The sequence below is a fragment of the Onychostoma macrolepis genome, chromosome 08 (genome assembly GCF_012432095.1).
Source record: "Onychostoma macrolepis isolate SWU-2019 chromosome 08, ASM1243209v1, whole genome shotgun sequence".
Taxonomy (NCBI): domain Eukaryota; kingdom Metazoa; phylum Chordata; class Actinopteri; order Cypriniformes; family Cyprinidae; genus Onychostoma; species Onychostoma macrolepis.
In genome coordinates this window covers 8,930,505-8,951,733 of record NC_081162.1, presented here as the reverse complement: position 1 = coordinate 8,951,733, position 21,229 = coordinate 8,930,505, and the positions used below count along the sequence as shown (strand labels likewise).

General features: G+C 35.8%; 3 protein-coding genes across 4 annotated transcripts; 2 read left to right on the top strand and 1 right to left on the bottom strand.

Annotated features, from left to right (window-relative positions):
- Nucleotides 1-99: 99 nt before the first annotated feature.
- Nucleotides 100-6,403, top strand: pold2 (polymerase (DNA directed), delta 2, regulatory subunit). Its single transcript, XM_058784974.1, has 11 exons — nucleotides 100-192; nucleotides 406-635; nucleotides 732-853; nucleotides 932-1,055; nucleotides 1,167-1,281; nucleotides 2,101-2,299; nucleotides 2,407-2,487; nucleotides 2,686-2,843; nucleotides 2,931-3,058; nucleotides 5,938-6,039; nucleotides 6,146-6,403. Exons 2-11 carry the CDS (start codon nucleotides 422-424, stop codon nucleotides 6,304-6,306), a joined length of 1,404 nt encoding a protein of 467 aa, XP_058640957.1. The 5' UTR covers nucleotides 100-192; nucleotides 406-421; the 3' UTR covers nucleotides 6,307-6,403.
- A 2,215-nt stretch (nucleotides 6,404-8,618) lies between these two features.
- On the top strand, nucleotides 8,619-11,922 carry pqbp1 (polyglutamine binding protein 1). 2 transcript variants are annotated; one of them, XM_058785634.1, is made up of 7 exons: nucleotides 8,619-8,739; nucleotides 8,897-8,963; nucleotides 9,069-9,180; nucleotides 9,303-9,403; nucleotides 9,509-9,742; nucleotides 9,825-9,903; nucleotides 11,556-11,922. In XM_058785634.1, the coding sequence occupies exons 2-7, from the start codon at nucleotides 8,897-8,899 to the stop codon at nucleotides 11,731-11,733; spliced, it is 771 nt and encodes a 256-aa protein (XP_058641617.1). In that variant the 5' UTR covers nucleotides 8,619-8,739; the 3' UTR covers nucleotides 11,734-11,922. The 2 variants fall into 2 exon arrangements, with proteins under 2 accessions (XP_058641617.1, XP_058641618.1); XM_058785635.1 differs by having other exon boundaries at nucleotides 8,639-8,739; nucleotides 8,822-8,963.
- Nucleotides 11,923-12,449: 527 nt separating this feature from the next.
- On the bottom strand, nucleotides 12,450-20,569 carry gpkow (G patch domain and KOW motifs). The gene is made up of 11 exons (XM_058785632.1): nucleotides 20,358-20,569; nucleotides 20,065-20,237; nucleotides 18,704-18,843; nucleotides 17,085-17,191; nucleotides 16,047-16,251; nucleotides 15,344-15,476; nucleotides 14,520-14,700; nucleotides 14,310-14,433; nucleotides 14,131-14,200; nucleotides 13,943-14,028; nucleotides 12,450-13,177 (listed from the first exon to the last, which is right to left on the bottom strand). The coding sequence occupies exons 1-11, from the start codon at nucleotides 20,537-20,539 to the stop codon at nucleotides 13,049-13,051; spliced, it is 1,530 nt and encodes a 509-aa protein (XP_058641615.1). The 5' UTR covers nucleotides 20,540-20,569; the 3' UTR covers nucleotides 12,450-13,048.
- Between the last annotated feature and the right edge of the window lie 660 nt (nucleotides 20,570-21,229).

The window sequence follows — 21,229 nt, the reverse complement described above, 5'->3', positions numbered from 1 at the left end:
GGCTATTACCCAATTATTAGTTCAGACTATTTATAATGTGAATAAGGTTATATCCCATTACATAAACGCAAAAGATCCTTTCTCTTGCTGGAGGCTTTTATTTTGAAAGCGTGTCTTTAGCGGAACTCGCGTCACGTTTTCGTAGAGGTCATAGGTGAAATATTTAGCGGGAGATACCAAAATCAACACAGAGTAGGTCGACCAGATTTTGTTATTTATTTTGTTTACTTTATGATCGAATCAAACTAGATTTACAATATATTGTAGAAAAATAACACGGCAGATAAGAAACAAGTTAGAAAATGAAGCTACTGAGCTATTAGTATACAGTTGTTATACATTCTCCTAATATTGCATTTCTAGTTTATTTACACACAGTTGTTTAACTGCTAATTTGCCGTCCAGAACCGTGTCTTCAGTCATGTTCTCAGACGTGATCGCGCCGAAGGAGACGCTGTTGTCCGCTCCAGGCTCCTCGGAGCCGGTGTTTGCCCGTCTCCAGCCCTCATACAGCGGCTGCTCGGAGAGGTTCCGCCTCGGCGAGCGCAGCTTCAGCCGCCAGTACGCGCACATCTACGCCACCAGACTCATGCAGATGAGAGACGTCCTCACAGACAGAGCCGCGCACAAGTGGGGTGAGAAACATCTGTCTATAGAGTCACTGAGAGGCTCGTGTTGCTGTTGTGTTCTGCCTGAAGCACTCTGAACATGAGTGTGTGTGTGTGTGGCAGGCGGTGTGGTGCCCATCAGGAAGCTGTGTGACCTGCAGATGGGTGAACAGTGTGTAATAGTGGGCACCATATTCAAAAGCATGGAGCTGCAGCCCTCCATCCTGAAGGAGATCAGTGAGGAGGTAAAACCACCAGATGTTACAAACTTCAGCTTTGTGTTCTCTCTCTTCCCTTCTTTAACATTTCTTTTCTCTCTTCAGCACAATCTGTTGCCCCAGCCACCTCGTGTCAAATACATCAGCCAATCAGATGAGCTTATTTTGGAGGATGAGCTGCAGAGGATTAAACTGGAAGGCAACATCGACACACCGAAGTTTGTAACAGGTGGGATACGGGAAAGTTAGGGAATATTTTTCAGCATATAGCAAGACTGATCTGTCGCAATCTTCTCATGCTTCTCGGTCTTCATGCTTCGTTGTGAAACTGTGTTTTCAGGTAGTGTGATAGCCATCATGGGTGCAGAGAAGAATGATGGGAAATTCACTGTTGAAGATTTCTGCATGGCTGACCTTCCACCACAGACACCCAGACAGCCTCTCGGCTCAGACCGGTACAGAAACACACCTGACATGACCAGAGATCCGATTATTTTTTGTATTTTTTTTTTAGACACACTGATAAGGATGCAACAGTATTAAAAATCTGGATAATTCATATGTTGATAATTGTTATGAGCATTAACTGATAAATAATGAGTATTCAATTTAAGGTATTATTTTGTCTATATAAATAGAAAATAAACCGATAAAAAATGAAAAAGAAAATTTGGAAATCATAACATTAGGATGTGCAGTGTGAAATAGATATTAATTTTGGATTTAGTAAAGATTACATTTAATAGTGTTATTAATCATATTTTAAAAATAAACTTTTAAGTTAGTGTTACATGATAGCAAAAGTAATCTTAATAAAAAATGAGAGAAATAAGAATACAAAAATATATTAAAATAACAAAAATACATTTAAAGTTGCCATGAAATCAAAATTAACAATTGCTTTATTTTTTAAATATCGCACTGTTTATTATAAAGGATTTATCAGTACACTTTATGTTTTTGGATGTTTCCATTGCATGTCGAATTTAATATATATATGTATTGGCTGACAACCAAGCTGAATTGGATATATCATGCATCCCTAGTGTTGAAGTTGCACACACATGTCTGGTAATCACAAGTGGATTCTTTGACTACAATCATGTTTTTGTAAGCAGGGTGAATACATTGAAGCATTCAAAAGGATGTTTAAAGGCTATTTAGTACTTATACCATCTTTATTATGCTTTTCCTGGCTGATTTCATTGTGACAGTGTAGAATCAACATAACTCACTTTCACCTTTAACCCTTTGCTGTTTTACTGGTTGCACAGGTTTGTGCTTCTTGCCTCTGGCCTTGGGTTGAACGGCAGCAGAGCAGACAGCATGATGGGATTGCAGCTTCTGGTGGATATGGTGACTGGTCAGCTTGGAGATGAAGGGGAGCAGAGCGGAGCAGCATCCATCTCTAGAGTCATACTAGCTGGAAACCTGCTGAGTCAAAGCACTCAGGACAAAGACTCAACAACCAAGGTGTCAAGTGGGACTTCATTTTTAAGCAGCACTGTCTTACATTATAAGCAGAATTCTATAACATATAGTGAATTAATCTTGTAAATTAAACTCTTTTCCATTTGAAGGCAAAGTACTTGACTAAGAAGACTCAGGCTGGGAGTGTGGAGGCTATCAGACTGCTGGATGAGCTTCTAATGCAGCTAGTGGTGAGTGTTTTCAGCCCAATGTGTGGACTTTGGTGAGAGACCAAAAGAGTTGAGGGCATTATTTGGGCCGAAATACATTGTACTCCATTTATTCAGTATATCAAGCATCTCATGGTGAGTTAAGTTTGTCATACTGCTAAATGCATAATTAAGGTCTTTTTACACACAAACCTGCAATGTGTGATTTGTCCACTATAGGCCTCTGTACCTGTAGATGTCATGCCTGGACAGTATGACCCAACAAACTACACACTACCCCAGCAGCCTCTGCACCGCTGCATGTTCCCTCTGTCTGTGCCCTTCCCCACCCTGCAGCTGGTCAGCAACCCTTACCAAGCTGTCGCAGATGGTGTCCGGTGAGTAACTACCTGTGTTTCATCCTCTATCAGTGGTGTGCTGTGGTGAGCAGCTCTTGACAGTGAGTGTTTTATGGTTTCTCTCAGGTTTTTGGGCACAGCAGGACAGAATATCAGTGATATTGTGAAGTACAGCAGCATGGATGATCATCTGGAAATATTGGAAAGCACACTGAGACTCCGCCACCTGGCTCCCACAGCTCCGGACACACTAGGTCTGGACAGACTGTTTTCTGTTTATTTATAAATTTGTAAAAAATGTTGGTCATATTTTTGAATTTTTTTTTAAAGGGGTGTTCTAGGTTATTTTAGCATAATATCTGTGTACCTCAATTCAAATGAACCTCATGTCAAAGACATGAGAATAAAATAACCCAAAATATTACATGTTTTAATACAAACATATTTTTTTTAAATGTAATTTTAACCTTCTGATACTACGGAGCCCCTAAAGGGACATTGGCAAAAAGAAAAGAAAAAGAAGACTTTCTCGTGCGCACGAGATACTATAGTTAAAGTTTCCTGTTGCATCACTTCTGCCATCTTACACAGAAGAAAACAAGAGCATGCATGTGCATGAATTAGCCTAATTGAGATCTATTTTGGCCTTCAATACTAAAACATTGTGTCTGTTCTTGCATTCGGACACAGATAAATCACTGAACAGCATAACGGCTTTTTCTCTCAGGCTATATTCCACCTGAGCAATACATAGCCTAACATCTCAGGACTGTCCATCTGTACATAACTTTTCATCTGTAAAATAGCACATTCATAATTCTTTCTATTTTCTCTATAGGCCTATGTTGTACATAACCCAAAACATTTGCACATTCATAATTCTTTCTATTTTCTCTATAGGCCTATGTTGTACATAACCTAAAACATTTGCACATTCATAATTCTATTTTATCTATATTTTTATTACCATAGTTATTGTTTTTTTTAATGCATTGTCTATTCTATTTATTATTAGCCTTATATTTAATTCTATTACCTTAAATTATATGCATGACTACACTCTCTCTGTACTTTCTCCACTGGATGCTCCTGTCACCAAGATGAATTTCTTGTGTTTTTGTGCGTGTAAACACACTTGACAATAAAGCTCTTTCTGATTCTGACATTTAAAACGCATTTTGAGGTCTAGAAGGATTGGTAGCTACAGTATAAAAGCTCAAATTTTTGATTTCGATATGGCAATAGCCTATTGTCCCACATAAAACTTTAAAAGCCAGTCAAATATGTATATAATCGAAAGCGATTATTTATTTTTGATAATTATTACTTTACTTCAGTTTGGTTTTCAATAACTGCTGTTAGTTTCGTTTCATTTTCGTTTTTTATTTCTTTGACATTTTTCTTTCTTTCTTGATAAATAAATGCCTTTATTTTCGTTAAATACAGTTCCTAATATAACATATTTTACCGTTTAAATATGTATACGATATTTCATTTACTTCTAAAAAGCTTGTTAAACGAGTTTAAATGTAATAAAGATTGTATTCATGTTTAAACAGTAAAATATGTTGTATTAAGAACTGCATTTAACGGAAATAAAGGCATGCAGGCAAATAAAGAAAGAAAGAAATGTCAAAATAAATGAAAAACTAAAATGAAATACAGTTATTGAAAGCCTATAACTACAATAAAGTAATAATTCTAAAAAATAAATGTGACCCGTGCTGGCAAAATGAGTCGGAATGCGCACATTTTCATACATATAATTTTCACATTCTCCATAAATAAAGGCATTTATTTATCAAGAAAGAAAGAGAAATGTCAAAGAAATAAAAAACGAAAATGAAACGCAACTAACAGCAGTTATTGAAAACCAAACTGAAGTAAAGTAATAATTATCAAAAATAAATAATCGCTTTCGATTATATACATATTTGACTGGCTTTTAAAGTTTTATGTGGGACAATAGGCTATTGCCATATCGAAATCAAAAATTTGAGCTTTTATACTGTAGCTACCAATCCTTCTAGACCTCAAAATGCGTTTTAAATGTCAGAATCAGAAAGAGCTTTATTGTCAAGTGTGTTTACACGCACAAAAACACAAGAAATTCATCTTGGTGACAGGAGCATCCAGTGGAGAAAGTACAGAGAGAGTGTAGTCATGCATATAATTTAAGGTAATAGAATTAAATATAAGGCTAATAATAAATAGAATAGACAATGCATTAAAAAAAACAATAACTATGGTAATAAAAATATAGATAAAATAGAATTATGAATGTGCAAATGTTTTAGGTTATGTACAACATAGGCCTATAGAGAAAATAGAAAGAATTATGAATGTGCTATTTTACAGATGAAAAGTTATGTACAGATGGACAGTCCTGAGATGTTAGGCTATGTATTGCTCAGGTGGAATATAGCCTGAGAGAAAAAGCCGTTCTTATGCTGTTCAGTGATTTATCTGTGTCCGAATGCAAGAACAGACACAATGTTTTAGTATTGAAGGCCAAAATAGATCTCAATTAGGCTAATTCATGCACATGCATGCTCTTGTTTTCTTCTGTGTAAGATGGCAGAAGTGATGCAACAGGAAACTGTAACTATAGTATCTCGTGCGCACGAGAAAGTCTTTTTTTTTTTTTTTTTTTTGCCAATGTCCTTTTAGGGGCTCCGTATGATACAGAGCCCCTAGGGGGTGATGGAAAAAATATGAAATGGGAGAAAAAAATTGTTACAAAAATTGCTTTTGCGTTCCCTCGCAAAACATTTGTGTGTTCCCCTGAAAAATATAGTTTTTCCTCCCGCCTCGTATTATTTCCGTGACCAGATTTGTTCACTCACAATACCTGCGCAAACGAATGCATAAGCATTGAAATATAGTTTCTCCCTTCCATGTCCTTTTAGGGGCTCTGTATTCTGAAGATGTTTTACTTTAAAAAAAAAAAAAATTATTCCATAGTTTAATAAACACTTAAGTGTGACTCTTTCAGGACCTAAAAAAACATTTGAATTTATTAAACGAACAAATATTCGTGTAGAAATTTTTGGAATATCTCATTGTGTTACTATTTTTTATAAAGCATTTTGAAAATGCTAGATTGCTCTGACTTGTTTTGTTGACTCGTTAGGTTGTTACCCGTTCTATCAGAAAGACCCCTTTATTATGGAAGAGTGCCCTCATGTGTACTTCAGTGGAAATGCACCAAGCTACCAATGTAAACGAGTCACAGGTGAATAGAAGACTATTTAATAATATAAAAAGCAGCGCTGTTTTAACAGTGTGGCCAAACATTACCAGTATTTATTTGTATGGTCATTTTTGTCTTTTCATCTCAGGACCTGAAGGACAAGATGTTCTCCTGATAGCAATCCCAGAGTTCAGCAGCACACAGACGGCTTGTCTTGTGAACCTGCGCACCTTGGAGTGCGAGCCAGTCTGCTTCTCCTCTTTTTCCACAGAGGATGATGAGGACAGTGAGATGAATATCAGCCATTAAACACTCGCTTATCAACATATGACACCTGTTCCTGTAGACTCTCCAACAAAGACTTGTTTCTGTTGTGTTGTTTGTTAATAAAGCTCCCTCTTTTGTATGGAAACGTTCTTTTCTTTTCCCTCATGTAGTGTTACATTCTACAATGAACCTTGTGTTTCTGAAAAATTATTCAAACGTTATTAGCCTCATATATTTACCTAAATGTACCTAAAAAGGTTAAATGATGCTTATTTGGATTTCTCTATGCATAGTCCTCAAGAGAGTCTACACTTTCGATGCAGTTCTAGTGCGTAGGTAAAATGTCATCACATGAACCTTAATTTGATAACTTTGAAGCAATTTCTCCAATAGTTTTAGCTTTAAAGTTCAGGAACCAGATACATATAGTTCTCAACAGAAAATATGTGGTTTATTATTTACTGAGAAGCACGGTCTGCTGGAAATCTATAATAATGGACAGATCTGATACTTTTATTGAGACATGTAACAAAAATTTAAGACACTAATACAGAAGAGAAAGGCACAACCTGCTTAGTGCAAATATTACTGTCTACAAAACAGCAGAAGTTTTTTTTCTAAAACTTGGTTAACATCAACAAAGGACTTGCACAGCCACTCTGGTACTTCTTACGGAAGAAAATACTAAATTAATAGTGTGGCATTTAAAGTGTCAATGTAACATCTGACTATTAAAAAAAAAAGCATCATCCTCAAGATCATAAGAATTACTGCATAAAAATTAAGTTTAGTTTGGGGCATATGCCGTTGGGAAAAAAAAACGTAAAAATGTTTTTTTGTTTTTTTTTTACTTTTATTTTTATTTAGTTTAATATACAAGATTAACAATGCATATAAAAAAATAATATTGATGTTTTTGTTTTTTATTCAATGCTTTGAACAACAACACAGAAAGGCATTCATACCTAGGAGATTTAGATATCACGACTGAGAATATACACAATTTTCATTCACACTCAGTACACCATATCACAAAATAAATTTAAAATAAAATACAAAATATCGGGGAGAAAGAAGGGAAAATAAATAAATATATATATATATATATATATATATATATATATACAAACACAAAAAAGATTTAGGGGAATAGGAGGCTCTCACATTATGAAACCAAAATCCTCTAATAAAGTATACAAATACCTTGCTTTCATCCTTCTTAACGTCTCCAAATATATTACAAAAATAATGTACATTTATGATTGTGAAATTTCAGTAAAAGCAGCAAATTATTTATTATAATATATCTTTTTATCCTTAAATGACAAACCAATCTTAACAATTTCCCATGAGAGGATCAGTCTTACAGGTATCCAGCTGAATGCATCATTCCAGAATGTTTGTATTAAGTTACACTGAGTTTCTGTCTCCAATTTGCATAATTGGCATATATTTGTGTCCCCAATATTAAATCTTACTCTTAATAATTATTTTGCAGGCTAAATGTGATTCGTAATTTTAAAGTGCACCTCTTTACATTTAGGGTTGACAGGAAATGTAAGAAAATTTGTTCTAATTTCAGACACTCTTTTCTTATCATAATGACAAAATATATAAGATCTCTTCACAGGTCCTGGAAAACAACGCTGTGACAGACAATTCCTCAAAAATCTATTCCTCAAAAATTTATATTTTCTATCATAAGATCAGGTATTTTGGGATTTATTCATTTATTTTGAGTTTAATATTTTATAACTAAAATAAACTAATTTAGTCATCTGCAATGGTATACTCTTAATTATTTTATCATTTTAGAGGAGCAACTTACATTGTATTTACCACAAATAGCATCATAACTCAATATATTCCCTAACATGTGTCCTTTCTTCCACCAATCATCAATAAACACAGATTTTCTATTCACCAAAATACACCTGTTGTTCCTGTTGTTATGTGGGATAAAATTATGTTTAAAGATCAGTTTCCAATATAATACTACTTGTTGATGAAAAGCAGAACGTTTTATAGGGAGTTTGGAAATTTCAAAATCACATTGCAACAAAAAACTAATACCACCACATTTTTTGAATATTGTTTTAGGAATTTCAAACCAAAACGAAGACTCATTATTTATGAAAGACTGCAACCATTTAAGTTTGATGACCCTATTCTTAATATCAGTCAATTGTACGTAAAAACGTTGTATTACTTACCATACACTGTAAAAAATAAATAAAAAAGAGTATTGCGTAGTTCTACTAGTACGTTTATATTTTTTCTAAACACGTTAAAACACCGTATTGTGTATTTCCTGAAAAATAATCTATTTTCTAAAATAAAATTTAATCTTCAGATCAGCGTCGCCGTTACATGACGTCACTATACGCGTTTGCTACGTCATTGTTGTGCGCCCGCGCTTGTTTGGTGTTTCAATGAAACCTATACCACATAACTAACATTTTGGACGTCATAAAGGTAAAGTATGCAGTCGCCTTAATTTATTTCTTAATAAAATTGCACGTGTAATATCCTGTCCTTTATTTGCATGCGAAAGCAGCACCCTGTGAGCGCAGTTTGAGCCAGAGAGAGTTCACTCGTGTCTCGAGAGTCTGTGATAATCTTCTCTCTTCAGATGCCGCTGCCGCCAGCTTTACTCGCGCGCCTCGCTAAAAGAGGGATCGTCAAACACTCAGACCACGGTAAGATACTTCATGCATATTTATCTTACTGGCTGATCCATAAAACATATTAAATCAAGACTTCATGCTCTCATTTATATTGTTTCTTATCATCCTCATCCTCAGAGGCTGAAGAGGAGATCATCGCTGAAGACTATGATGATAACAACGTTGATTATGAAGCTACCAGGATTGAAAATTTACCAACGAATTGGTACAAAGTTTTTGACCCCGCTTGGTAAGCAGTCCATAAATTATTATATTTCCCATATAATACCATGAAACAGGTCCATAATTCCACATTGAAACTGTTTTGGTTATTGCTTATAAATAATTATTGTGCTTTTGTCTTGTCCTTAGTGGACTTCCTTACTACTGGAATGTAGAGACAGATTTAGTGTCCTGGTTGTCCCCCAATGACCCAGTGGCTGTCATCACCAAAGCTGCAAAGAAGCAGAAAGGTAATATATGGACATAAAGCATAAGTATGCACAGATTTTTGTGCTTCTGTAAGTAATGTAATCTATTTAGACATATGCTGCGTCTGTTTGTGTTTTACTTCCCAGGTGAGACTGGACATGACAAAGGGGACGGCCACTACGAGAAGGCAGAGAGAGACAGGGATCGAGACCGAGAGAGGGACAGAGAGCGCGATCGGGAGCGGGACAGAGACAGGGAGGACGGACGGGACAGAGATAGAGACCGAGATAGGGATAGAGATCGAGAGCGGGACAGAGACCGGGACCGAGACAGACGGATGCGGAGAGAAGACAGTGCACCGTATAGCAAAACAAAGAGAGGTAATTTATGCATTATCTGTCTCTTAATACACTTAAGTAATAATTAAATATATTGCCTTAATAAGCGTAAACTCTGTTTTAGGAGGATTAGGAGGAGGTCGGAAACAGCAGCAGGAGGAAATGGATCCCATGGATCCCAGCGCCTATTCAGATGCTCCGAGGTAATGACTATGGCACTATGGCTGTGTTTGTAATGCTATAAGAGCACACTATTCTTATTACTACTACATACTATATCTTTGCAGTATATACAGTGCCTATAAAAAGTATTCAAAAGTATTTTTTTTTTCCTCCACATTTTGTTACATTGTTGTCTTATGTTAAACTGCTTTAAATTACTTTTTTTCCCCACATCAATCTACACTCCATACACCATAATGGTAAAGCAAAAAAAACAGGTTTTTAACATCTTTGCAAATTTATTAAAAATAAAAAAAACTTAAAGGATTGCATAAGTATTCACATCTGGGACAGTTGCAATTTAGCTCAAGAGCATTCATATTGCTTGTATATGTTACTACACTTCGAGTGAAGTTAACCTGTGGCTAATTCATTTGAATGGGTATGATTTGGAAAGGCACACACATCTCAATTAAAGTTTTAATGGCTGAAAATGCATATCAGAGCAAAAACCAAGCCCTGAGGTCGAAAAAACTGCCTGTAGAGCTCAGAAACAGGATTGCATCAAGCCACGGATCTGGGGAAAAGTTTAGAAAAAAATTCTGCTGCATTGAAGGTTCACAGAAGCACGTAGCCTCCATTATCTATAATAGAAGAAGTTTGAAACAACCAGGGCTGCGTTTCCCAAAAGCATCGTGAGCGTAAGTACATCGTAGACCCATTGAAACCACTGGAGCTACGATCAACTTAAGCTTACAATGCTTTTGGGAAATGCAGCCCGGTACTCTTCCTAGAGCTGGGCTCCTGGCTAAACTGAGCAATTGATGGAGAAGCGCCTTGGTTAGACTGGTGACCAAGAACCTGATGGTCTAGTTGAGCTCCATGATCATATATGCAGATGGACCTAACATACAGAAGGACAAACATCACTGCAACACTCTACCAATCTGGGCTTTATGGCAGTGTGGCAAGACTCAATCCTCTCTTCAGTGAAGACACATGAAAACACACTTGGAATTTGCAAAAAAGCACCTAAAGGACCCTCAGACTCTGAGAAACAAGATTCTCTGGTCTGATGAACCTCAATTCTAAGCATCATGTTTGAAGGAAACCAGGCTCTGCTCATCAGCTGCAGATTACCATACCAAAAATAAAGTGTGCTGGTAGCAGCCTCATGCTGTGGGGCTGTTTTTCAGCTTGGGCTTGAACACAATCAAATATTTCTGGAGAAACCTGAAAATGTGCGTCTGCCCCATCCAACCTGACAGAGCTTGAGAAGTGAACTGATGAGGAGCTGATGAGCAAAGCTTGTCGTATCAAACAAACAAAAAAAAAGGACTTGAGGCTGTAAAGGTGTCTTGGCTAAGTACTGAGTTAAGGGTATGAATACTTATGCTAGTTTTTTTTTTTTTTATACATTTACGAAGTTGTGACAATTCTGTTTTTGCTTTGTCATTAACTTTTGTAGTGATGAGTTGTAATGAGGATCTTTGAGTTTCTGTGTGTATTGAACAATAGATTTTTTCAAATGGCGACTAATGGTGCCCTACATTGGATATCTATTAAATTTGCCAAAATGTTTAGTAAACAGAGACCACAATGCAATGCTCTCAAATTGTGTTTACCTGAGCTTGTAAAAGAGGTAGTTTCTATAATAAAGAACATGATCAATATGTGGTGCTGTTGCTTTTAGGGGCTCATGGTCCACTGGTCTCCCCAAACGCAATGAGGCAAAGACAGGAGCGGACACCACAGCGGCAGGACCCCTGTTCCAGCAGAGGCCGTACCCCAGTCCCGGAGCCGTCCTGAGAGCAAACGCTGAGAACACGAGACGCTTGGAAGAGGAGGATGATGATGACGATGACGACTGAACAGGAGAAGTGTGTCTGTAAAGCCTTTATGATTTTTAAAAGGCTCTTGTAATATCTTTTCTAACATTTGGAACAAATATTAATTTGTAAATATACCATGTGTTTTGTGTTATACATTTTATAAACAATCGCCATTTTACTTAGGATAGTGATGATCCCTGCAAAATAAACATTTTGTTTAAAGGCGCATTCAGTGGTTTAGTGTTAATTTAAAAAGTTTTACAAATTAAAGAATAAATTGTTGTTTTTGTAAAGAATCATCTGAAAGACTGCACTCACATAGTACTCAATAGGTTTCAATTAAAAAAAAAAATTATATATGTATTATTATACATGAAGCCGGTTGCCACCTCAGTGTGTTTAACCATGTTGAAATTACACGACCTTCGCCATCAGATCATATTTGATACCCAGATTTTAACATGATTTTTCCAAGTCCATCTTGAAATATTAATATCAGCAATATGAAAGTTGTTCACATTATCAGAAGCAAAAAAAGACAAGTGTACAGTACCAAGTAGTAAAAAAAAAAGAATAAATATTAATCCGATGACAGAACTTATAGTAAATTGTGTACAACAGGTTTTCAGCAAAGTTTTGATGTTGATTGTTTAGAGGCCTTAGAAATTAATGTATCAGATGATGCAGTAAGATTAATATGGACAAGTAGAATGATGATTCAGTAATACTGAGATCAAATCAAAGGCACATTGAAGGAATTTTAGCATTTTATTATAAAAGGATAACATGAGTGGAAATTCTAGGTGGCTTGTGTGTGTACATGAACAACAAATTGAGATCTTTATTGGGCTAAGAAACCAAAGCAGAGTTTCAGAAGTGTTTGGATTCTAATTAACTGGCAGTGAGATGTTTTATCCCTAATTACATTGGGTTGATTGTTAATTTTCCTGATCAGCAGCAGACATTCAAACACTGATGCTACTGAACTGACCAGTGTAAATGTTCATTATCACTATAAAGAGAGAAATATGCCACTTTTTCATTTGGCAACATAACAGACTCTTACTAGCAGAATATTATGTTGTATTAAGATCATCCAATTATACAGATACACCAGATACTGTCACAGCGCAACAGTTGTGTCAAAGTATGACTCCACATTTGGGTCCAAACTCGCATTTAAAAATACAACACAACAACTAGCAAAATAAATTAAGTCTTGGTTGTATTAAAAAAAATGTGATGTATCTGATATGTTGGTCAATGTAGGGAAAAAGCAGCCAATCACAACTCATGTTGCCGTCAGAATAAGACTGGGATGATGAAGGGTGTGTCGTATCATCCATTTGGCCTCTCAGTGTTCTGTTCCGCCCACATAATGACAGATGGCGTCATAGTCGAGAGTGAACACCTGCTCCTCGTACCGGTCCAGCTGAACCATGGCTCGACACTTCTCTCGGTCTCGCTTCAGGATGCGGCCCACCTGCAGGATAACATATGAATTATGATTCTACAGCAGAAATGCACTACTTTCCATATGGATAAATAACAAATTATGAAAGACGATTATAGGAGTGAAAAAATGTGTGGACCACAAATACATATCAAATGAATAAAAATAACTTGAGGGCTCTGTTCCAAATCCTAGTGCACTTCCTTGCTGTCTACATAGGCAGCTACTTTCTAAGGTATGTTAACATGTTACTAAGATAACGACTTAAGGTGTACATGGTACACACAAATATTTCATTTTAATTAGGTGGATCTATTTTTAGTAGTGAATACAATGTTTATTCACCATCTTGGATTTTGCAGTGCATTCTGGGATTGCCTGATCTCTGGAATAAATGTGTAAATGTCATGCTGCCCTACTTTGCCCAACTGAGAAATAAGCAGGGTTATTTCAGTATTTATTAATATTCTGAATTCGCTTTTGTTCTGTTGTTAGTTCTCATTTTAAAAGTAATTTTCTTTTCTCTATTTAGCTTCATTTTTAGTATCTTTTAAACTTTGTCATTGCAACAAAAACCTTTTTTGTTAAGTTTCTCATCTAATATTTATATTTTATTTGAGCTTTAATTCAATTAAAAATTATAATAAATAGTTTTAGTTAACAATAATAACACAGGGTATTCAACATTTTTCTGTGTGTAACAGCTTGATGTCAGGAGTGTGTCTATAATGCCTAAAATGCTGTCTAAGTAGGTGGCCCATGAGGGTTTGGAACAGAGCAAGTGAATCCATGTACCTGTCCTCTGTGTTCTCCCAGAACCACCATAATGTAGTCCGAGTCGTTCTTGGGTACAATGGTCTCTAGCATCTTCTGTCTTATATCTGAAACAGACAAATGAGTCAAAACTTACAACCAATGTTAAGACCAAAAATCCTCATTGTTAAAATACATCTTATATTGGTCAAGGTCAGAGTGTTTCATACCATCCAGCAGTCTGCCCTCCTCTGTACGACACACACAGGTGTGGGACGTCAAGACATCCTCGATTCTCATCTAAACACACAAATTAAAAAAGTTACACTTAGTAACTGACACTTCAGTATCTCAGCATGAAAACAAACACAGTATTGACCAAACCAGTCTCACGATGCTAGTGAAGTACCTTTGAGTTGTAGTATTTGCCTCCTTTGAATGCTTTATCTATGAAACGCACACGGAGGTCCCTTTGGAGCCATGAGGGGGCCGGAGGTGAGGGCCGCGACTCCTTTGCTGGAGGAGGCTTCTCTCTGAAAGGAACGATAATTCATGCATCCACATAAATACAGATTCAATAACATACATGCAACATACTGTTCTTGAGTGTCTGTCTTACCTGTCTGTACTTGATTCTCTGTGTTTTCTTTTCTTCTGATCTCTGTCTCTGTCCTTCTCCCTCTCTCGATCTCTGTCTGTCTTTCCTCTGTCATCTTTGCCATTTAACCTCTCATCTCGTTCCTTCTGCTGTTCCCGCTCTTTTTCTCTCTCTTTGTCCTTGTGTGCTTTACTAAGACGACCTGGTAGACAGAAAGGATCCTTTTAATTGATAAAGATCTGGTAAACAAAATTACACTTTTTTTTTTTTTTTAAAGAGTAAAAAGCAACAGTTTCAGTTTTAAAATGGCTTGTATATTACTCATTTGTGTAAACTGGTTTCACGTGCGCAAACCAGCATGTCTGTCAGACCACACAGCTTCTGATTACAGAAAAATAAAGGCTTACTGGTGATGTTTTGGGTTTAAACAGCTAGTTTTCCCACAAGCTCAAATTGCACTTTACAGTCAATCTGTTTCTCATTCAATTTAAACACACTGTGAAATCAAAATTGATTCTGTTAACCTAAACACATCCATGTACATTAATATAATAGTAACTAACATTAATTTAGCTCACAATCTAATAAAGTCCTAATGAAGAAAATGCCTTGCACTACATTATTTCTCACTGCACATTCAGTTTTATTAGAAACACTAAATGCATTGTGAAAGAGCATTCTTTATTCATCTTAAAAAATAATACTCATGAGGAAAATGCATTTAACTAGAATAACAAATAATTTTAGATTTAGCCAGAATAACAAAATCAGGATTTGATTTGTATGTAGAATTGCTGTTTACCAGATCTTTGTTTACGAACAACAGATGAGGATGTAAGACTTACTGAGGTCTTTGCTGTATTTGTCGTATTCCTTACGGGTGACTAATTTTAAAGAGTGCTGGATAATGGTTACTGTCCTGCTGCCAATGGCAAGTTTGACTACGACTCTGGCGTTATCTGGATCCACTCCCTCGATCTGTGAAAGAGACAATGTGAGAAACAAAATAAAAAGAGGAAAAACAGGCAGTGAGAGAAAAAAAAAATCAAATAATGAATGAGTCAAACTATTACCGGTATTTTCTAGTCCAAAAATTCCACTATTTATATCATATCATATATTCATTTATTTTATTATTTTTTTATTTGATTTGATTTTTAAAAAATCTTAAAATTACTTTTCTAAAATTGTGCATTATTAATTGACACAAGGGGGAGCTAACAACTTCTATTAACCATGAAGCAGACAGTCACCAACCGAAGCTGATCATTTTTAAAAGCATGAGAAAAAAAAAAAGAAAAAAAATATTGACAGATCAATCAAGTTTACATACTGTATATAGGCTGTATATTAATTAGAGCTTTAAATTTATTTGTTGGTAGATATAAAATCTCATACTTTTTCAGATCACTAATACATAAGATGTGCTTTTCTGTCTCAGAAGAAGATGCCTTGAATGCTCCATTTGAACAGCTCATTAGTGTGTCAGTACAGTAGCTCACCATTACTGTCATAGAAGTGAATATGGATGAAGTAAAGCCCACTCACCTTCCCGTACAGGTCTTTATGCGCTCCTGCCAGGACCTGCACACATCCTCCAGGTCCCAGAACCAGCGCCTCCTCTTCTTTCCTCTCCTCACCGGGTTTAGGAGGTCTCTTGGGGAGACCAGGCTCCAGGTCTTTAATAGCAGAGCGATCGGCACCCAAACCCAGCCCTTTAGGCCTTAACTGATGCTCTATGGGCTTCACATCTCTGACAAGTAATGAAAGAAAGAAAAAACATTTAATAAATTATTAGGAGATTTCAAACATAAAACACAAGCTAACACATCTCCCTCACATGCACATCATCATCCCACCCCCCCAAAAAGAGCAGCCTGTTTGTTTCCATGTTCATACAAGCGAACAGATGGGCCCGTAAGCACAAAAGATTAAAAAGTGTGTGCGGCCAGTCCACGCCAAAGATGCCCTCCGACGGTCTGAAATAATTCTTCACTGCATTTGACATAAAATCATAATCTCGTGTCATTAATGTCTCCAGCCAGGACAATAATCCCAACACAAGGAAACATGAGTGGAAAAGACTTGCAGAGAGCCAAACATCACGTGCATTAGAAAGCGCTTATCCCTCAAAACAGTGACAAAACCATAAAGACACTGCAGAGGTCAAATATAAAACACGCTAAAGCAGACAAGCTGTTTGAGGCCTTTCAACACATGGTCAATGTGAGACATTTATAATGTTGGACATATGGATATATGTATCATTTCATTTTCATTTAAAAGAGGTAAACCGTGTCAGCTTAAAAAAATAACCACATATATAGATGAACAGTCGGGCTTAAATAAAAATTCATCTTTAAAGTAAAAAAATAAATAATAATAATGCACATAATTATGAATGGATGAGTACTCAAGCACTTGGAAAATATAACTGATCATTAAAAATTATTTCATAAAAATATTACTAACATTTAATTTGAATATTCTGAGAGTCAAGGGCACTTTAAAACAAATAACAAAAAAATCCAATACGTGTTTTTATTTAATTTTAAATTTAATTGAAAAAAAAAAAAAAGTCCTTACTGTTTAAATGTGCGTCCGATTCCCTCTCCTTGCTTCCAGCCCATACCCTTCAGCATGGCCATCCCATAAGCCTCCACAGGAACACGTTCGTAGTCGGCATCTGTGGACTGAATCAGACCAGACATCCGCTCTATATCATATTCAATACACATCTCAAACATCTCCACAGAGAAATCAAGCACCGACTTCCTAAGCAATCAAAACCACACTCAGACACAAAACACTAATTAGAAACACACACCTCAACCTACAGAGAAGATGATAATTAGATGAAATATTACAGCTCCTTTTTATGCACTGAATAAACAAGCGTTTTGACAGGCAGAGTAAAATTTACTCGTAATGACTCTGAACATGTTAAGGCCTAATCAAGCTGTAGCTGGCGCTCTCACAACAAGCTACAAGTGATGGACTTGCACTGCAGGAGAAAATGACACTGGAGGTGCGAGGAAGAAAGAGAGAGAGGGAGTTTATGCAGAGTAAGCTGTTTGGATGCAGCAGGAGAGTTCTTCATCACTCATTTCATTAGGACACACCCTTATCCTACACACACACACACACACACATTAAATGCAACAAGAGCACTGCATGTGCAATGACCTTGAACTGCCCTGTGCTGACACCACATTTGGCACCATTACTGGACAAGAGCACGAGCAGCTGATAGAACACTAATGAGTTTTAATAAAATACACTTCATAAATCAACAACTACAATTGCATTAGAAATCCTCAGCATGTACAAACACACAGATGTGTCCCAGATTTGCATTTAATTTAAACTGAAAGAGATCTGTATCTGCATACAGTATCAGTCGTACACAGCAAGCACAAAGTGGTGCAGTAAAAATAATAGCCATTGCTCTTGTAAAATAGTTAGCATACTAAAATGGGATTTTTACTGAGGTCAATTTTTTGAATAGCTCTTTATTAACAACACAGAGTTTCAAACAAATTTTCGTTTGAACTTTAAATTGATCAAATAATCCTGGAAAAAGTATGACGGTTTGTACAAAAATATTAATTACCAGCACAACTGTTTTCAACATTGATAATAATAAGAAATGTTTCTTGAGCAGCAAATAAGCATATTAGAATAATTTCTGAAGGATCATGTGACACTGAAGACTGCAGTAATGATGCTGATCATTCAACTTTGCATCACAGGAATAAATTACACTTTTAAATATATTCAAGTAAAAAATTTATTTTTAAATCATAGCATCTAACAATATTACTTTTTTACTTTATTTTTGATCAAATAAATGCACAATCAAAGAATAAAAAGTCAAAGTATAGTCACACACTTATTTCCACACTGGATCTATAAGGAAAGATTCATCTTTCTTTACAACATTTTCCCATTTAATTCAATACCATTTTCTACGATGAACTTGACACTACAATGTATCCCATGTGCAGCATTCTCAGAAATATTTGTAAAAGCCTTTATGTGTTTAATAATTTAATAAGGTGTAACTTGCACAAAAGCATATTTCCATGCTGAGAAGCAACATTCATTTCTGGATAGACTAGCTAAAAACAGTGAAGGGGCTCTACTTTAGCTAAAACAGGGCAGCCTTTCCTTCCATCCATTTTTTGGGTCAATCATGAACCTACCGACTCTGGTCGCAAATCCACTTTGACTTTGTCTCCATCCTCAAAACCCTCAGGAGCCTGGTTCTGCATGAGAAGAGGAATGGCCAAGTTCGGATCCGTCTGCGGTCCATTCTTCCATCTCTCCTGGTGCTTTTGAGACTCTAGTAAATGACATTCAACAGAAACAGAACATTATTTTTCATTTAAGCAGATGCTTTTGAGTACAAAACTGACTTGCAGCATTTTTACTACAATAACAGAAAGGGTTACATCTACAATCTTTTGCTTGCCATGCCAGATCTATAACCACTAAGCCATATTATGCCACAACAATTGAGTAATGAGAATTATTGGTGATGCATTTAATATCAAGCATTACATCAATGGATAACCAATGGATTCAAATACTATACAAAATACTACGGCATGGAACCACACTGATCATTTCATCAGCCCTTGTGAAAAAGTAGTACACTTTAGCATAGTTTAAATAAGATGCAGAAATTGTATTATTATTATTATACTATATTTTTACAGAAATAATAAACTTTAAAAGAATATACTCAAATGCAAACTGAATGTAATGTGTCCAGACACTAAACTGCGAGTTATTTGCAATTAAATAAAAAGGTATTATAGTTTATATTAAATTATTATAGTTTATATTAAACATTTATACTAAACACAATTAGCTGAACTTGAGTTATTTTTGACTCACTTTAGTACATTTTTATGTGTAACTTCATAATTCTATTGTTTTTTAAATATAGCATTTATGGTAACTAAAATACAGTATACTTTTAGTAGAAATGACAAATACTATTTTAGTATATGTCATTTCTATAGAAACCTAAACATATTTATATTTACATATTTGTAATGTTGACATTGCAATTTGGTACATTTAAAATATATATCATATATTTGTTATTAAACACACTACAGTTAGAATTATAGTCAAGTACTTTACACGTTAAAATGTTACTCAACACATCAAAGTAGTGTTTTTAAACTATTTACTTGTAAGATCTGAAGTACACTACAAGTGGAATGGAAACCCACTGAAAAAGTAAAGCAAAGCTGACATCTCAAAAGTAGACAAACTCCTAGTGATACTTAACATTTTAGGGCATCATAGGCTATATTTTACATTACAGTATCAAAATTTTCTAAATATCATGGAACTGAAAAGTTACAATTTTGATGTACAATGATATTAGCGTAATATTCTGGAGTGAATACTACAAATAATTTAACTTTCTGGCAATTTTATATTACTAAATGAATGCCCAAGAATGTCTCCTAGGTAAACATCTTAATAGGTTTTGAAACACAGCCAAAAGGCCAAAACCTACAGAACGAATAATAATCGACCAGCACACCTTCGATGAGTTCTTTGACGGCCAGAGACTCCACCGTGTCCTGCTCCTCCGGGGACGGCTCTTTGGTCTTGTCTTCGCCGCTCTTGTCGCCTCGCTCAGCATCCTGCCGGTACCAGCGGTTCTTGTGGATCAACGGGATGACCAGCTCCTTCGGTTTCTCCACTGGTTTGGTTCTGTAAAAGTGACAGATACATACAAGCGTTGAAGCACACGATGAGATATAAATAATCAACCTCATACTCCTTTCAATTATATTTGCTAACCTAGTTAGCTAGCGTTAGCATTCAACTCACCCTTTAAGTTCTTTCCCTTCGACTTCAACTAAAAAATCTCGCTCTTCCGGTTTCCCGGATTTAACCTTGCTCAATGTTTTACTAAAACCGAAAGATATTGGGCCAGATTTCTTGCCTCCATCATCTTGGCTAATATTATTCTTCAGTGATTCACGCTCCTGATGCCGCTCCGGCGACGCCATGTTTGTTGTGTGTTGTAGTCACTGGTAAATGTAGTTTTATTGGACCGACATCTCTATACCTGGAGGGCTCAAAAGACTACAAATCCCATAATGCAACACTTTACGCACGACTATATTCTTTTTAATTTTATAAAAACAGTTCAGAGAAAATATAGAGTTTAGTATTAGTTACGCATTAGGAATTGTTCTATTATTTTGTTACTAATAGATAAATAATGAATATAGTTCTATCTTGTTCAACCAACTCACCTTGCAGTGACCCCTACGTTAGATGAACTTGGGGTGAAATTAGCTGTGGAAAATATAAATCCAAGCATATTTTTAGTAAAAATATATTATTATCCTTATAAATGAATGAATATTGTAATACAAATTTATATGCACGAGTTATGTAACATATATTTAAAAGCACGATTCTTTTTAAATTCAGTCTAGTTGTTTATATTTTGCTAGTGAAGTCAAGCAATAGATTTGCCCTAAAAAGAGTATCAATGATTGAGGCAAGAAATCTCTTGCCAATAACTCTTCATGACTGACCCAGGACAAGTTGGCACAGAACTATTCATATGTGACAAAAGATTGATGTGTCTCTATCTCCTTGCCAAAAATTCATACACACACTCAAACCATGTCTACTTTTATTCATCCAGACAGAGTTCTGCTAAAAAAAAAAAAAAAATTCAATTAAAA

What these genes read in the sequence shown, in the direction of transcription:
- pold2 (XM_058784974.1), top strand. Translation starts at nt 422, where the DNA reads ATGTTCTCAGACGTGATCGCGCCGAAGGAGACGCTGTTGTCCGCTCCA. An exon ending in CAGAGCCGCGCACAAGTGGG is followed by an intron (nt 636 to 731) that starts GTGAGAAACATC and finishes TGTGTGTGGCAG; the next exon opens with GCGGTGTGGTGCCCATCAGG. An exon ending in TGAAGGAGATCAGTGAGGAG is followed by an intron (nt 854 to 931) that starts GTAAAACCACCA and finishes TTCTCTCTTCAG; the next exon opens with CACAATCTGTTGCCCCAGCC.
- pqbp1 (XM_058785634.1), top strand. Translation starts at nt 8,897, where the DNA reads ATGCCGCTGCCGCCAGCTTTACTCGCGCGCCTCGCTAAAAGAGGGATC. An exon ending in CGTCAAACACTCAGACCACG is followed by an intron (nt 8,964 to 9,068) that starts GTAAGATACTTC and finishes CCTCATCCTCAG; the next exon opens with AGGCTGAAGAGGAGATCATC. An exon ending in GTATAGCAAAACAAAGAGAG is followed by an intron (nt 9,743 to 9,824) that starts GTAATTTATGCA and finishes ACTCTGTTTTAG; the next exon opens with GAGGATTAGGAGGAGGTCGG.
- gpkow (XM_058785632.1), bottom strand. Translation starts at nt 20,539, where the DNA reads ATGGCGTCGCCGGAGCGGCATCAGGAGCGTGAATCACTGAAGAATAAT. An exon ending in CGTCAAAGAACTCATCGAAG is followed by an intron (nt 18,844 to 20,064) that starts GTGTGCTGGTCG and finishes GTCATTTACTAG; the next exon opens with AGTCTCAAAAGCACCAGGAG. An exon ending in GCAAATACTACAACTCAAAG is followed by an intron (nt 14,201 to 14,309) that starts GTACTTCACTAG and finishes TTGTGTGTTTAG; the next exon opens with ATGAGAATCGAGGATGTCTT.